The sequence below is a fragment of the Lutra lutra genome, chromosome 2 (genome assembly GCF_902655055.1).
Source record: "Lutra lutra chromosome 2, mLutLut1.2, whole genome shotgun sequence".
Classification (NCBI taxonomy): Eukaryota; Metazoa; Chordata; class Mammalia; order Carnivora; family Mustelidae; genus Lutra; species Lutra lutra.
In genome coordinates, this window is record NC_062279.1 from 154,581,338 (window position 1) to 154,598,408 (window position 17,071).

The 17,071-nt window shown below is 45.2% G+C and overlaps 1 protein-coding gene across 2 annotated transcripts in view; it reads right to left on the reverse strand.

Annotated features, from left to right (window-relative positions):
• Nucleotides 1–17,071, reverse strand: part of FAM184B (family with sequence similarity 184 member B) — a 194,762-nt gene that overhangs the window by 106,113 nt on the left and 71,578 nt on the right. Inside the window, exons 2-5 of one of the 2 annotated variants that reach the window (XM_047718983.1) lie at nt 5,028–5,780; nt 4,124–4,271; nt 2,809–2,948; nt 2,048–2,254 (exon numbers count right to left, since the gene is read on the reverse strand). In XM_047718983.1, the coding sequence (XP_047574939.1) occupies nt 2,048–2,254; nt 2,809–2,948; nt 4,124–4,271; nt 5,028–5,780 (1,248 nt within the window). The remainder of the gene's footprint in view (nt 1–2,047; nt 2,255–2,808; nt 2,949–4,123; nt 4,272–5,027; nt 5,781–17,071) is intronic. The other variant, XM_047718984.1, reaches the window with a different exon arrangement.

The following is a 17,071-nucleotide window of genomic DNA, read 5'->3' on the forward strand; positions in this document are numbered from 1 at the left end:
TTCAATAAATGAAGAATAGAAAAAGAAGTAAAAAGAGAACAGATGTAACAAAAACAGCAAGATGGCAGACTAAGTGATAATTACATTCCCTGTAAATGGTCTAAAGGTCCCTTAAAAAAGGTGGGGGGAAGCACACTCCCACCCCAAACCAGGAGGGGAACACAATTTATTTCTATGTGATTCATTTCCCATATGGACTCATGCTCCTTGATTAAAGCCGCAATGAGATTTCTACAGTCAGAGTCAGGCTTGGCTAATAGGTTACCAGGGTAACCTGTGGCTCTGGAGAGCCACTGTTCTTCCCACTGACTGTGGCTCTGGATAGAAAGAGTGTTCAGCTGTTTGTCTGAGGATTGGATTTGTGTGACCCCTCGCAGCTCACGGGAGGAGGGAGGAAAATGCTTTGTACACAGCTGCTTCCTGCCCAGCGCAGGGGTGGAAACCATGGGCTCTGGACTCAGGCTATCAGGTTTTTATACTAGCTCCAGCACTCCCTATCTGTGTGAGTTGATACATAACATCTTTCAGCCTCTGTTTTCTTATCTCTAAAATACGAACACCTGTTGGGATGCCTGGTGGCTCAGTTGGTTAAGCAGCTGCCTTTGGCTCCAGTCAGGATCCTGGGGTCCTGGGATCGAGCCCCACATATGACTCCCAGCTCAGCGGGGAGTCTGCTTCTCCCTGTCCCTCTGTGCCTCCCCCAGCTCCTGTGTGCTTTCTCGCTCTTTCAAATAAATAAATAAAATATTTAAAAATTTTAAAACAATGAAATATGAACACCCATTTTGTAATCCTGTTTGGAAGAATCAATATGTTCCTAAGAATAAAGTGCTTTACAAATTATAGTGGGCACACCCAAAAAATTAAAAATTAGAAAAAAAAGTATAGTAGGCACTAACCAATATTAACACACATGATGTCACCCTGTGCACACAGTAACTAATCATAGCCACCGTTTATTGAATTTTTACTGCATGCTGTGCATTGAACTAAGAGTTTTTATATAATACCATAAGGAATCCACAGAACAAGCCCTCAAAGTATTTATCCTTATTTTAGAAATCATGTTTCGGAGAGGTTAAGTCATACAGCTAGTGGATGCATCATGACTTCCTAGACCACAACCAGTTTGGGTCTTTTTTGAGTTTATTTACCCAACACATCCATTCATGGAGTACCCACTACTCCATACCCCAATACCCACTACTCCTCACCAGGGCACAACACTGCATTCCTCAGGGCTATATGACCGTCTTTCAGCAAAGAGTCAAAGCTGATAACGCAGGCTCTCGCATGATAAAGAGGCTGTGTTCATAATATTACTGATTTACACTCCGTTCTTTCCCTAAAACACCACAGATGTTACTTGCTTTTCCCAGCAGACATGTGGAGACGAGGCTCTGCATTCCTTCTCAGCAGAAAGCTGCCCCCTTTGGTGGGAAGTTGGAACAGGACCCAGAGGGCAAGAATCTTCTCTCACATTGGCAAGCCACTGATTAATCACCTGCTTCTACGTATTATGCCCCAGGCACACACTATGCTTTGTGTTTTCACACAGATTACCTCATTTAATCCTCGAAGCTACTCCAGGAAGTGCTATTAACATCATCTGCTTTATAAATGAGGAACCTCAGTTAAGCCAGCTTTCCCTCTGAGGGGCCAGCGCTCAATAACTCACAGGGCTCCCGACGCTGGAGGGTGGCAGTGCTCGGATTTGGATCCAGGCAGTCGGCTAGGACCAGAGAGCTTTCTTCATGTAATGTCTGTCTGGTTTTGCTGAGGAGACTTGAATGCCCTCAGTTCAGCGCTCAGAGGATACAATTCTACCTCATGTCAATGACTCTAGCCCCTACCTGCTCCCAGCCTTAGGGGTGTCCCCTTCTCCTCCAAAGACCCTCCACTCCCTTGGTCAGACAAATAACTGAGATGTGCAGACAGCAGGAGCTCAGTAAGTGTCTGAGGAAGGGAAGAAGAAATACAAGAGAAAAAGAGGGAGGGAGAGGAGAGGACAAAGAATCTGAACAGAGTTTATGGAAGGGGATCCCACCTTCTGCAGCTTCCTCCTCTCAGCCTCCACCGACGAGCGAACAGACTTGATTTCTAGCATGTGCTTCTTCACTAAGTCTTCCAGTCGCTTCACTAGCTGGTCTTTGAGATGTTTCTTCTCCTCTTCTGTCTGATGTTTGATTTTGCGAAGGTCTTCTTCATATTGTTGCTTCATATATTCCGTCTCAATACTTGCCTCTTTCTTGGTCTATAAACAAGAGAAAGGGCCTTGTAAACCTGCCAGCGTGGGGTGAGGGGCAGGGCATCACTGTTTCTCTTTGGTACAGAGTTTACAACATTTACACACTGGTTTTACTGCTCGTAGCACCAGGGGCCATAAAGTTCATAGGACTATAAGATCTGATATTCGTAACAGCCTTCACTTTATCCACCATCAGCAAAAGGCTCTTTGGAAACGTGTACCTACGGTCATGGGATTGGATATTCCAGCCCACTCCAGCTGTGTCTAAAGAATTCTTTGTTTGTTTTGATTGGGGAACAGATAGTGGAAGTCCTATGCAAGTTTCTAGTTTCCCAGGAACCAGCAAAAGAAGTGGGGAGAATTCTGCTATATTCTTAGTCTCCTGATTTCAAATGGCAGGAAGTTAGCTGGAACTTCACACCCACATGTCCACCCCTAAAACCATGGGACCTGCTGGTGCCAAGTGGCTCTGTCATAGTTGGGAGCTGGCCTCTACCTGAAGCTCATTCCAGCAAAGCTTCCTGTGACTTCTTCATTCCCAGGGCTGGATCAGACTCTACCTGTGCCTCTGGGCCTCCTTTGGTGCATGGACACTCCTTGGGGAAGTCTGGCTCCTGCTGAGGATGGAGACTGTGGCCTTCCAGGTCATTTGCCTTTCCTAGGACTTCCTTCTCTGAAACTAGCTCCGTCTTCATGTCATCTGCAAGTATATGTTTCAACATCATTTAAAATGCCCTTGTGTTCAAGGTCTTCTGCAGTCAGGTACCCATTCTGCTATTCAACTCTTCTACCCCCACTCTGCGTGGACTTGCTGCTCTGTGGCCTTCTAGCTGTCAAGCACAATCAAAGTGGTGATTGTTGTCTTTGCTCAAGCAGCATCTTGAGTTCAAACAGTTGCCCTGTTCTAGCTTATTAAACCAATCATCATCAAAATGTTTTGATCATGCTTTCCATAGGTTGAAAAAAAACCACTGAGCGTGTTCCTGCATATATATACATTCCAAAGATTTAAATGTAAAAGATAAGACAAAAAGTAAATATAACTAGAAATGCTCATTGTTTTCTTCCCATATTCTTAGGAGGTATCCCTGCCCCACTTTTGAAAACACTGCACAAACTCCTCCACACACTTCTGGTTCCAATTCAAACCTCTCCTCCTCCACACCTTTCCAGCCCAGGGTGACTTCTTTCCAGAATGTTTCACTCCCCTGGTGCCTGGGTCACTGCATGATACCAAACGGTGCTCCAGACTATAAAGTCACTGTCCCATAAGCTCCCTGGGGGCAGAGCCCATGTTTTGTGTCTTTTCTATATCTCCTAGGATGAAGCTGATCACACTGTAGTATTTAAGAACTTGCTGATGAAGGAGTCTCCTCCTTCAGAAGAAGGCACTCTGGAGTCAGATATGCTCAGATACACTTGTTCTATCATGACCTGTGGCCTTGAGCTAGCCACCTACCCTTCCTCAGCCTTGTTTCTTCATCTGCATCATGGGAGACACTGACCACGCCCACTCACAGCACTACTGGGGAGACCCAGTAACGTCACTGTGAAATGATGGGAAAAATATGAAGTGTTGCTTCAGCATGGAGGAGAAGGCAGTGCTGAGCCGTTCAAGCAAGAGGTTTCAGGGGCAAGGGTCCTGCTGCACCATACCTTTTAGCTCTCCACACTGTGGCAGCTCACCTGTGCCCTGCCTGGGTTGAGCACCCTGCCTGGGTTGAGCTCGCCCAACAGGGATCAGATGAAACAGCCTACCCTCGCTCTGCTCCCTCAACAGTCTCAGGGTGCAAGCAGCACCAGCCAACCTGGCAGCGGCCCTTCTCTCTGTTAAGAAAAACAAAAACAAAAAACCCACAAACAAAAAACTCTCACAGTGCCTCTCACCGCTTTTCTGTGTCACGTGACACTCCTGCAGCATTAGTCTGTCTTTGGCAACAGCCAGCTTCTCCCCAAGTTTTTTTGCAGTGGTTTTCAGCTCTGAGTTCTCCTGCCGTGCCTCCTTGAGCTGCACATCCAGGTCCTAAACAGACAGAAAGGGTCTCATTGCCCTGGGGACAGTTTGCAGTGGAGACGCACGATGTGCACAGATCTGAAAGGTGGGTCAGTGCACAGCAGCCACTCTTGTCTTTGGAATTCAGAGGCTCCTGTTCACCCAATCCCTACTCATCCTGATGGGCTGTGTGCCTTTGGGCATGTTATTTAACATTTCGGCCATGAGGATTAAATGAGATAAAGTGCCTGGGACTGAAAAAATGCTCAAGGATTACTAAGAATATTAGCTGCTGCAACTTTCAGAGATGGGGCTCTATGAGTGTGTGGGGTTTGTTAGGGGTCTGTCTTGTCAACAGTCGGGCTTGCCATGAAAGCCAAGTCCCAGGATTTCAGGACAGGTAAATTGTTAGGGAATGAGCAGGGCTTTAGAATGAGGCTGGCGTCAGTTAAGAAACTTACGAGCTGTGTGCCTAGCAAGGTTAGTTTTTAAGCCTCTCCATTTCTAGACTGAAATTATCGTCTCTGTTAACTTTAAGTGTTGAAGCTCTCTAAGGTCCGGGACCCAGTCTGGCTTGCCATGTGTCCCCTACCTGTTGCCCCGGGTCTGGCACACAGTAGAAATTCCATAAATATTTGCTGACAGAATGTCGTTGACCTCAAGGGAAATAAGAGTCACTTGGGTGGGAGTCAAGTGCCTTGCACAGTGCCCAACACAGAGTAGGTATTTAAATTAGGGACCATGTTTATGATCCCATTGAAAAGCTAGCAAGAGACCCTGCTTTACCTGTGTCCTCTCCTTTAGCTTCTGGGCGTACTTCTTCAGGTCACTTATCTTGCGGCCTCTGTGCTCCAGATCCCCTTCCAGCTTCCTGACCTGGGCCTGCAGGGCCGACTCCTGGACCTGGAAGTTCTTGCGGAGGTCCGTCTCCTTCTCCTGCCACTGCCACAGGGCCTCGCTCACCGACTGCTGCATGGCCTGTCGGATGGCCTCGGTGTCCCGCTCGTAGGTGGCCTGCAGCTCCTCTGCCTTCCGGGCATAGTCCTTGCTCAACTGCTGGTTTTCCACGCGCAGCCGCTCTACCTCCAGCAGGACCTCCCGCATCTCGTGGCCGTGGCCTGGCTCTCCCTTAGGGTCTGGGCCCTCCTGGGAAAGCCGGCCCCACTGGGGCGCCTCGTGGCTTGTCAGGTGCCTGAGCCTCTTCTCGTAGTCAGCCTTGAGCTCCAGCATCTCCTTGGAGAGGCTGAGGACCCGCTCGGCGTGCTCAGCCTCCACCCTCAGCTCCCTTTCTTTGGTCTCCAGCCTGCACGTGGCCGACTGCGCCAGCGCCTCCTGCGTCAGCCTCTTCTGCAGTTCCAGTGCGCTCTCTAGGGCCTCGATGCGCTGGAGCAGGGCCTCCTCCTCTCCGCGGCCCTGTTCCTGCAGGAGCCTGGCCTTGGTCTCTGCCACGGCACTCTGCAGTTCCTCCTGGTGGGCCTCGCGCAGCGCCTCCATGCTGGCCTCCGCCTCATCCTGGCGCGTGTTGAGGGCGTAAATCACCTGCAGGAGAATCCCAGGAGCCAGGTTAGTGTGAGGAGTGGGAGGGGCTGTGAGGGGCCACGTGACCGGAGCTGCTCCTCCTCCGCGGCCATACCTGGGACGCGTCCCCACCAGCCGCACCTGAGAAGAGGACGGGTGTGGAAGTGGTTTGTTGGAAATTGTCCCCAGGAGAAACCCGCGAGGAAGCAGGGAAGTGGGACAGGAGCATGGCGGAAGCCAAGTGAGGGACACATAAAGGCCACAGAGGGGATCTGTGACAGAGATCCCTAGGGGGCCTCCGGAGTGCCATGGGAATCCAGCAAACGGCTTAATAACTCCAGTTTAGGGGGGTGGGGTGGGAAGAACAATTTGTAACAAAAACAAACAAACAAACAACGCCTCCAAAAATAACCAACAAAATATCAGAAAATTGAATTCTGCAACATATAAAATGATTATATACCATGGTCAAGTGGGATTTACCCCAGGAATGTGAAGTTGATTAAACATCTAAAAATCAGTTCATGGAATATACCATACGAACAGAATAAAAGACAAAAGCACAGGATGTGTGGACAGACACAGGAAAAGCATCTGATAAAATACAACACTCCTTTGTGATAGCAACACTCGACAACCTAGAAATGTATCCAAGGTGTAAGACTGTTTCTCCATAACTTCAGGAACAAGAATAGGGACACTTTGTTACCCCAGAGAAGAGAATGCAGGAAGGTGGGAGTGTGGTGGGGCCGAGCAACCAGCCTGAGCAACAGGTAGATGTTTACTGAAAGGGAAAAACAACAACAACAACAACAACAACAAAAAACACTACAGGTAGGACAGGCATGGGGAAGAAAATAAAGAATTCTGTACTGGACAAATTAAACTTGATTGCCCCCATGGGGCATCAGAGCAGACAGAGAAATTTCTGGAGTTCAGAGGAGGAAGCCTGAGCTAGAGATGAAGGGCATACGGAATCAGGATAGCTTTGTTGTTTCTGTTGTTTGCTTGAGGAGAGTCCAGAGTCTATCTGCATATGCCACCCCCCCACCCCACAGGTGCAGGAGGGAAGGAGAAGCTGGGCAAAGGCATAAAGAACGTAGGACAGGAGATGGGCGGAGCTCACCTGGCAGAGGCGAGAAGGTAGCTTCTATGCTGTCAGGGAGGATGGAGGGAAGGCTGTTCACGGACAGTGTGCTGAGCTGGAAGGGAAGTGGGAAGTGTGGGAGGTTTGAGGAAGGACAAGTTGTGAACTAGTTTGGGGGAAGGGAACTGTAAAATACAAAAAATATTAAAGGCTTTGAATTTGCAGTTAGTTCTCTGATCGGGACTCTCTTTTGCCATGTTTAGCTGAGTGAGTTCAGGGAAAGAAAAGAAGAGGGGTAGGTCATCTTGGGGTGGGGTTTTACATGGTGATTGTGGAAAGAGGGACGAGGCAGCAGAGATATTTTCTAGAGCCAACAATCTGGAAGGATTGGGCAGGAGTAGATTTTTGGTGGTGACAAGGTCAAAGGTATGGTTAAAGTGGAGAAGAGGGTAAGGTCACTGGATGAGAAGGGGTCAAGAGACTGAGAAATCAAGGGGCTGTGTGGTCCCCACATGGGATGTTGAACTCATTGAAAATGACTCAAGAGGAGCTGGGCTGGTGAAGGTGAGCAAGAGTCAGGGGCCAAGAGCTCCCCGTCAGCTCCCTTGGGCGCTGAGGTTAAAAACATCCTTCTGAAAAGTCCCCACCACACAGCTTCACACTAACAGACCCTTAACTTTTTTGTGTGTGTATGTGTGTGTGTGTGTGTGTGTAATTGTGAAACAGTTGTTGAAGAAGGCCAAATGGCACCACTAGGGCTGACATTCGTGATGCATTTAATAGCAGTTTACCTCGAGACTGCACAACTTGAGAAAGAGGAACCTTATATCCATGATGTGCCGAAAATCTTATTTTCACTGTCAACATGCGATCTAACTACTGATGGGTTGTCTGTCTCCCTCCCTAAAATGAAGGCTCCATGAGAGAGGAGCTCGGTCTTCTTTGTTCAATACTGTTCATCCCCAGTGCCTGGCTCAAGGTGGACGCTCTAAATATATTTCTTAAATGGATGAGTGAATGAAGAAGGAATCAGAGCTCTGTCTTGAATGATGTAGTTGTAAAGGTATGAGATAGGCTTGACATCTTGTGAGTTCTTGGGAGAGTAAGCACTGCCTTAAGAATTTTGAATCTAACACTCTCTGATGGCAAGAACAAGGGAAGGAAGACCTCCCTCCCAGGAAGATCAAAGGAAGGAAGGTCTCCCTCCCAGGAAGACCCCCACCCCAATGAAATAAAGCTGCTGTCCCCACAACTCTTCTTTCTCATCATCCTTGCACACAATTTGGCCACCTTTGGTTTCTGTGGCTTCTCCTGGCTTGCATCTAAGATTGGGTCTAGAGCAAGTGAATGCTGAAACCAGTATCCCACTGGTTGTCATTTGTGTTAATAATAAATACTATTTTTCCCAGAGTTTACTATGTGCCTAGCACAAGGCTAGGTGCTACATACACATTCAGAATCTCAGAAAATCCTCAGAGCAATGTTGCAAAGTTGGTATTGTCCTCCCCATTCTAAGAATGAAAATTTGAGGTTCAGAGAAGTTTAGTAAGTTTTGCAAGGTCACAAGAGATAAGAAACTTTCACTAACTCTGAAGCACATGCTCACAGCATGGTACAACACTGCATCTTACTGTCCCATTCAACCATTTATTCCTTTATGCATACTGCACTTCTCAGAAGTGCCAGGTTCTGTGAAGGGCACAGAACATGCTAGTCAATAAGACAACTAAAAGTTGTGACCTCAGAAATATTTTAATTTAATGGGTGAGTCAGACAAGAATCTGTAAGGTTTCAAAACCTTGTGATAAGTGCTGTGACAGGGATCAGCACCAGTTACTATGGAAACACAGAAGAAGGGGTCTAAAAGGAAAGAAAACTTCCCAGGAAAAGTTAGCCTTACCTACTCAAACTTGGGGTGACCTGTTCCCTTTTACATGTCAACCTGCATATGGGCAAGAACAATATGACTTCTGTGTGCTGTCTCATAGCACTTGGAAGGAAGTTGAGGGCACCATAAGTTCATAATAAGTAGATCATTATGATTCTACAGCAGGTCATCAAGGATTTATGCTTTCTTTCCACAGAGTTGCTATAGCAGAACAGCCACTGAACAGACATCACATTTCGTAGCCCTCTTGTATCTACATGAGACCATATGCCTAGTAATTGCCAAAGGAATATAGCCAGAGGTAGTGATGTCATTTTGGGGCCAACATTGGGGTTAAGGTGACAAGGAGGGTTAAGAAAGGGGCATGTATTTTCCACAGTCTCTTTTTCTCATCTGCAAACTTACCAGACAAGACTCAGAGGCTTTAGAAGAAGGTAGAATACAAGATGGAAGGCACCTGGGTCCTTGATGACTGACTAGAAGGTCATCCACCCACCAGGAACACTGGCACTGATCTTTCTATGCACAAGAAATAAACTATTGTGTTAGACCTCTGAAGTCCTGGTAGTTATCTGTTCCAATAGCTACCATTACCCTAGGAAAACTCAAGAGACTCAGCACATAGTCATGGGATTATTATGATTATAGGGAAAGAATACAAAGTAAACTTGACAGAGGGAAAAGATGAACAGGGAGAGGTCTGGAGGAAACTAGGCTCAAGCTTCCAAGAGTCCTCCCCCAGCAAGTCCTTTCCCAGTACAATCACACAGGACTTGCTGAATTTCCCTATCAAGGAGTTGTAGCGATATTTGTGAACTATTGTTTACCAAATAGCTGTTTAAAGACTTAGCAAGGTGGCGCCTGGGTGGCTCAGTGGGTTAAGCCTCTGCCTTCGGCTCAGGTCCTGATCCCAGGGTCCTGGGATCGAGCCCCGCATCGGGCTCTCTGCTCCACGGGGAGCCTGCTTCCTCCTCTCTCTCTGTCAGCCTCTCTGCCTACTACTTGTGATCTCTGTCTGTCAAATAAATAAATTAAAAAAAATAAAGACTCAGCAAGGTTTTTACGGGGGCTAGTCAAGTAGGCAACTTCTATTGGCAATACCAAAATTGCAAACCCCCAGTAGGAAAGCAGGTGCTCAGCATAAATCACATAGTTTGCGTAAGCAATTTAGGCATAGTGAGTCACTCTTAACAATTTGGGTGGTGGGAACCCTCTGAAGATCCAATTTCCCAGATGCCAACTGAGGGCCACTTTCCAAGTTGACCACTCTAGGCATATGCTGTCTTGGGTCTGCTATGTTAACTCTTTCTGTACACTTAACACCCAACTTAACAAAGGTTCTTTTCAGTAGAGTCAAGCTTGCACCATGAGTAAATCTGAACACAAATGAGGTTTTCACGGTGAAGAACAAAACATCCTCAAAAAGGTTATTCCATGAAATTTGGCATACTGATTCCATGAAGGATAAAATCAACTACTGGTGTTGGTGGTGATCTGGGAGAATGGAGTTCCGACATTCAACTATACCTGCAGAACAGAAAACTTGGTTGAATCACAGTGCCACAAAAGCACTCAATAAAGAAAGAACCCAAATATTCCACCCCTTTGAGTAAAACCACTGTCCCCTGGGTTTTCAGGTCTATATCTCTTTCCAGCATTTGCTCATGTGAGTCTTCTCTGTCTTGTGAAAACTCTTGCCACATGCATACCCTTGAATTAACATAAGATCAGAGGTAGTGGAGATTGTATCACACTGTGGGTGGGTACACAATGTCTGAGGGCCCTTTGGCATATGTATATTTACTCATGGTGTCTCGCAATTAAAAGTCTCCAAATAATCCCCAGCAAGGGTCTGCTCCAAGTTTTCTGCTTGGCTGAGATCTGGCTACAGGATTCCTGGCTTTCAACAAGTGCCAGACTCACCTCCCTTTCCCTGACACCTTTGCCCAGAAAGGTACTCCAAGGATGGTGTGTGCACAAACAAGAAAGTACATTATGTTATTTTATATTTCATATCATATTATATTCCTCACCTTCTTGTAATACACATACGTGTTCATCTAGATCGTGATTTTTTTTAACTTAGCAGTAGATCTTGAAGACTATGTAATTCTGTACATAAAGAGATGCCTCATTTTTATTTTTGGCTGCTTTATATGCTATTGTATGGTTGAGTTATAATTTCTTTTTCTGTTTCTTACTGATAGACCTTGAGTTGTTTCTCCACGGTTGTTGTTTTTTTTTATTTCACTGTTATGAAGCAAACATATTTTCTTTTTCCATTCTTGCCAATAAACTTGAGGTCTTCTCTTTGCTTATGAATGAAATTCCAAAGCTTGGCCTTAAAAAACCCTGATGTCTTCATAGTTAATACAGAATCCCGGTGAAGAGATAGAGGAAGAGTATACTCTCCCAGGAGGAGGAAAAAATGCGATTTTGTGTCAAAAAACTAATTCAAAGAATTTTTAGAACTTTCAAAAGCCTCACACTTGTCCTCCTATGCAACATGGAGACATGTATGAATGTTCACAGTTGTGAACTCCTGGGGTGACTCTACTGGGACACCTTGCCGACTTTCAAGACATCCTCTTCTTTTTCTACCCTCTCCACTTCCTCACTCTTGCAAGTTTTTTTTTCTGAGCTTGATATTTCTTTGTTCTCCTGGTCCAATAGTCTGTTTTTATCTTAACTCCGTGCCTTCCCCACTGCCCTTTTTAATCTGATGGCCAATCATCTCAACTACCTTCTTTTTAAAAAAATTTTTAAATTTATTTATTAACACATAATGTATTATTAGCCTCAGGGGTACAGGTCTGTGAATCACCAGGTTTACACACTTCACAGCACTCCCCATAGCACATACCTTCCCCAATGTTCATAACCCCACCACCCTCTCCCTACACCCCTCCTTCCGGCAACCCTCAGTTTGTTTTCTGAGATTAAGAGTCTCTTATGGTTTTCAACTACTTCTTAATGACATCCTCAAACCCCCTGCCTATCTCATCTTTAGCCTCACATCCTTGGTACTCAAAATAGCAGATCAACCCAACCACCTCAACCCTTGTCAAATACTCCCACCTGATCCTTAAGATTCCCAACCTCTGAATCACTATATCATACACCTGAAACCTGAAACTAATATAACACTGTTTGATAACTAACTGGAACTAAAATTAAAAACTTAAAAAAAATAAAATAAAAAAAGAAAGAAACATGATCAGTATAGATTTGAGATCATCTGGATCATTAAAGACCTTGTTAGAATGAAAAAAAGAAAGATGCCTAACTTCATCTGTGTTCTCCACACTCACACTTTAATCAATATGTCTCATAATCATTCCCTATTCCTTTTTCCCATAGGGGCTATTCATTCTCTACCACATTTTGTAGGTCACATCCCCAGTTCTTGGCCCATTCCTACTCTCCTTCCCTACAGTGTTGTCTCTTGCTTTTTAGAGAAGGAATAGTTAAGAGCTTGGGTTCCAGGGCTAGCTAACCTGGGTTGGAGCTCCAGCTTCACTGCCTCCTAGATGCTGACCTTGTGCAATAATTCAACCTCTCCAGAGCTCAGTTTCCTAACAGCAAAATGAAATTAACAGGAGCACCAAACTCCTAGGGTTATCCTGAGAGCTACGTGAGACAATGCATAGAAACACCAGATACCAAATAACTGCATAATTAATGTACCTGCTGTCCAGGGAAAAAGACGTGTATTATTAATCATGAGGTGGTAGGATTTAGTGCAGTGCTGGGACTGAAGCAGACTGGTGAAGTTAAGGAGAGAATGGAGGGCAGGGAAGGGGAGGTGATGGATGGATGCCACTCTTCCCCAAAGCTACTGGTGAAGGGAAGAGGGATAGAGCAGGTAAATGGGCAAATAGGATCAAAGCAGGTAGGCAGAGGCACTAGAGAAAGGCAGATAAGAAGAATTCTTTTTAAAAGGAAAAGATGCATAAAATATTTTACTTGGAACCACTGGAAAAAAGTAGAAGGAATTTCTCCTCCTGCATAAAGTGTCCTTTATCTTCCCTGCAGACAACAGAAACTTATCCAATTCATCCTTCTCCCTGCGCACTTTGCACCACTCGATTGTTATGGCCCTTTTGTGTCCCATTATGGGCACTTGGGTGCTAGATGTCGAAGTCACATGTGAACTTCTTCGGAGTAGGGACCTCAGGGACCCTCGACAAGGCCCATTCTATATTACATAGTTCCAAGTTCCTAGTACAATGCCTGGCCTCGTTCGGATTCTCAGAGTGTTTACTGGTAAATAGAAGGAGGACTTTGTAAGGGGTGGTGAGAGATTGAAAGAAGAGGATTCAGGAAGGGAGATGGGCAGGAGCAGAGGCCCTAAAGTGGGAACAGACAGGAAGGAGACAAAGATAACAATGAAAAGACTAGGCTTGGAGTCTCCACTGCCTGAGTGCAGATCCTGTTCGTCATTCAATGTATGGATCCTGATGGTATTTACTAGCTGTCTGACCTTGCATGTGCTGTCTTCCTGGGTCTCAGTTTCTTCATTTGTACAAGGGGGAGAATCAAGTTCCTGCTTTATAGGTGACTGAAGGATTAAATGAGATATTGCTATAAGACATGTTGCATAGTGCCTGGTTTATAGTAAGTGATGTAAGAAAGATGGAATTTGGAGCTGATGGCCAGGAAAGAATTCTTGAGACATCTTTGGTGCACAAAGGTGGTTTTATTAAAGCACGGGGGCAGGACCTATGGGCAGAAAGAGCTGCACTGGGATTGAGAGGAGCGGCTGATTATACACTTTTGAGTTGGGAAGGGGTTAGGAATAGCAAAAGTCTCTAAGGAATTTTGGAAGAAAGGTTTCCCAAACCTTGAGGGAGCTAGTAATGGTTGGAAAAGGTCATTTATTACTGCCAAGTAAAACCCTAGTCATGAGACCCTTCACATGGATTGGTGGGTCATACATTTGGGAGAGGATTCCCAACATGTATTCCAAAGGAATTTTTATATGTTCAAGTAGCCTTACAGGATCCTGGGGATTGGGCTGAGATTGCCTTTTGCTCTTAGCAAAGTATTAACATTAAGGCAGCTGAGTTCCAAGAGAAATGCCACTCTGCCTATTTCAAGTACATGTCAGTGGACTGTGGGTAGTGAGGAAATTTCATTTTTGTTTTGTCTTTGTTTCCCACATCAGTAAGCACCTGATAAGACCCAACTGTTCCTATCATGATTGTCTAGAGGGCGCTTTAAGCTGGACAGAGGTCTCGGTGGCAATGGCATTTCTCTTAAGGAAGGCAATATGGTAGGAGCAATGGAGCTAGCTAGGTCCTCTGGAGTGAGAAGGACTGAGAATTACCTTCCTCACAGCAGAGATTCCTGGTGTGCCCAGTATCTGGTTCTTTCCTTCATCCTTAAAAATAGAAGTCCTAATTTCTCCGTGGGCAGTTGGCCACATTTCTCAGCTTCCCTTCCAGCCCTCAGCAGCCATGAGACCAAGTTCTGCCCCGCTGGAGAGAAGTAGACCTATTATTCCTTTCTTCCAGGATGAGTCCCTTCTATGGCTGAGCAGTCCTCTTGGACCACGCAGTGGACACCAGAGGCTAAGGCTGGCAGCAGAGTGAGCTAAGAGGTTCTGGGGTCTCTGATGCCCAGCAAGGCTATGCCAACCCTGAACTGATTCCAGCTGGACTGTGTTTGGGTTTTCTGGACAAACCTGATTCAGTTTGTATATATATATTTGCTTTCTGACTCTTATTTTTTTTAAATTGCTCAAGTTCTTTAACTTCTTGGAGCCTCAGTTTCTTTCTCTAAAACAGACCTGGGTTTTTTTTTGTTGTTGTTTTTGTTTGTTTGTTTGTTTTTGTGTTTTGTTTTGTTTTTTTAGGATCTAATAGGATTACACGTCTGAGGTGTCTGGTACATAGTAGGTACTCATTAAATGTTTCTTCCTCCTCTCTTCCCACACTCTGCCCTCAGAAAGAAACATCTCCTTTTGGACATACAATCTGCTCCTCCCACCTTCTCGGTCTACAATTGCCGAGCAGAATTGGCACAGACCCACGCTTCCCCTGGGCCTGGTGCCTTGCTTTCCTTCACTCACCACCTACTCGACTGAAACAGCAAAGGACTGGCCTGAGCCTCCCTTATAAATCCACCTCTTCAGTAGGAGGCCAGCTTCACAATCCATCAAGGGACATGAGTAATTCAGCAGCCAAGAGAAGTACTGAACCTATCCAAACGTCTTCCCAAGGGTTTTAGAAATCCACTGCTAATGGTTCCAGCAGAGGGCCTGTGAGGGTCTTAGAGGTCTCAGAAGTTGAGAACTGTAGGTTTAACAAAATTATAATTGATGTATTATGTGCACGAGATTTTGAAGAAGGTTTTCCATCAAGTCTGGCCGCTGGAGTTGGAAATGAAATAAAAAAGGAAGAAAGGAAAGAATATTTATTGAGTGCCCAGAGTGTCAGCTTCACTGGGCCAGGTAATTGATATAGGACTTTTCAATTAATCTTCTAATGATTCTAGAAAGTGAACGTTCTAATGCCTGGCCCTATTTTGCAGATGAGGAAACTGATGGGCATCCTAACTCCACATGCATGGGTGACATAACATGATGCTCACAAGGAGGCCTTACTGGGCCTACTGAGCTGGGTTTTTACCATAACTCCACCTCTTTCTAGCTGCGTGACCTCAAGTATGTGACTGAACCTCTGTGATTCTCAGTCACCTCATCTATGACATGGGGAAAGATTTGCTTGAACACTAAAATGACATTATCATGAACGTTATATGGATATATAATTGACATATAACATATAATGCACATTATAATGAACCAAAACCCTAACAGCATTCCTAGCTCACAGTAAACACTCAAGAAATGCTATCTGTTATTCTTTTTACTATTACTGATATTGTTACCAAAGAGCCATCTAGCTAAAAAGTGAGAATGCTGGAATTTAAACCCAAATTCTTCTGGATCCCAAGTTAAAAGAAACAGAACCATAACCATGGTTAGAAAAGAGCTGGTAATAGTCTCATTTCAAGATTTTTTGCAGCATTTACTACATTTGCAGAATTTACCAGACATGGTGGTAAGTGCTGGAAAAACAGAAGAAATAAAATCATTCTGTTTAGGATTTTAGATCAGGTATGGTAGATTATATTATTTGTCCAATTCTTCCCCCTTCCATCCCCTTCCTGGTCCTGGTCCTCCCAGTCTGTGTATCTCATTTGCTTTTTCTTCCCTGTTGGGCTTGCCTTATAACTTGCTTTGATGAATGGTATTTGAGTGGACTTGTTGCAAACGAGGCTTGAAATGTGTTTGTATTTTGGCTTCCCCCTTGTCCTTCTACCCTCTACACTAGAAGAGTAGATTCAGGGTAGCCACAGTTCCCAGAATGAGAGACAGGTGAACAGTCCAGAGCCCAACTCAAAGCCTGGCACTCTCCTGGCTCAGCCAAGACGGCAGAGAACTGCCCAACAGCAGCCAATCTGAGCATGAAATAAATCACTATTGTCGGGGTGCCTGGGTGGCTCAGTGAGTTAAAGCCTCTGCCTTTGGCTCAGGTCATGGTCCCAAGGTCCTGGGATCGAGTCCCGCATCGGGCTCTCTGCTCAGCAGGGAGCCTGCTTCCTCCTCTCTCTCTGCCTGCCTCTCTGCCTACTTGTGATCTTTGTCTGTCAAAAAAAAAAAAAAACTTTAAATCACTATTGTCATAGGCCACAGAGATTTTAGGGCTGTTTATAAAACAGTGTAATTGCTGGAAAACCCAAAGAGAGACTAGTACCTCAGAGCCTCTTAAATGTACTAGTTGGCTTACTAGTCTCCTCCTCGGAACAGTTGTCACTTGGCTTCCAGAATACATCACCCTTCTCCTGATCACTGGCCACTCCTCATCTGGCTAGTTCTTTCTTATCTCTCATCCTTCAAGTAGAAGTTCCCCATTGCTTAGGCCTCAGACTGTTTCCTTCTCTGCAGACATTCCCTAGAGATCTTATCCAACCTCATGACTTTATGCATGCTTGTTTGCTAATGATTCCCAAATTCGCACGTCCAGGCTGGACTCGTCAGCTGAACGTTAGACTCGTGTGTTCCGTTGCTACCAAGATCTCCACTTGGATATCTAATATACATCTCAAATTTAGTTCTATTTCCCCCCCCTCAAAACCTGTTCTTCCCACAATATTCTCCATCTCACTTCACGCAATATTCTCTAACTCCCTTCTTCCAGTTGCTTAGGTCAAATTTTGGAGTTAACCAACAAGTACATGAAACGATATTCAACACAACATCACTAATCATTAGGGAAATGCAAGTCAAATCTACAATGAGATACCACCTCACACCCATCGGGATGGTTA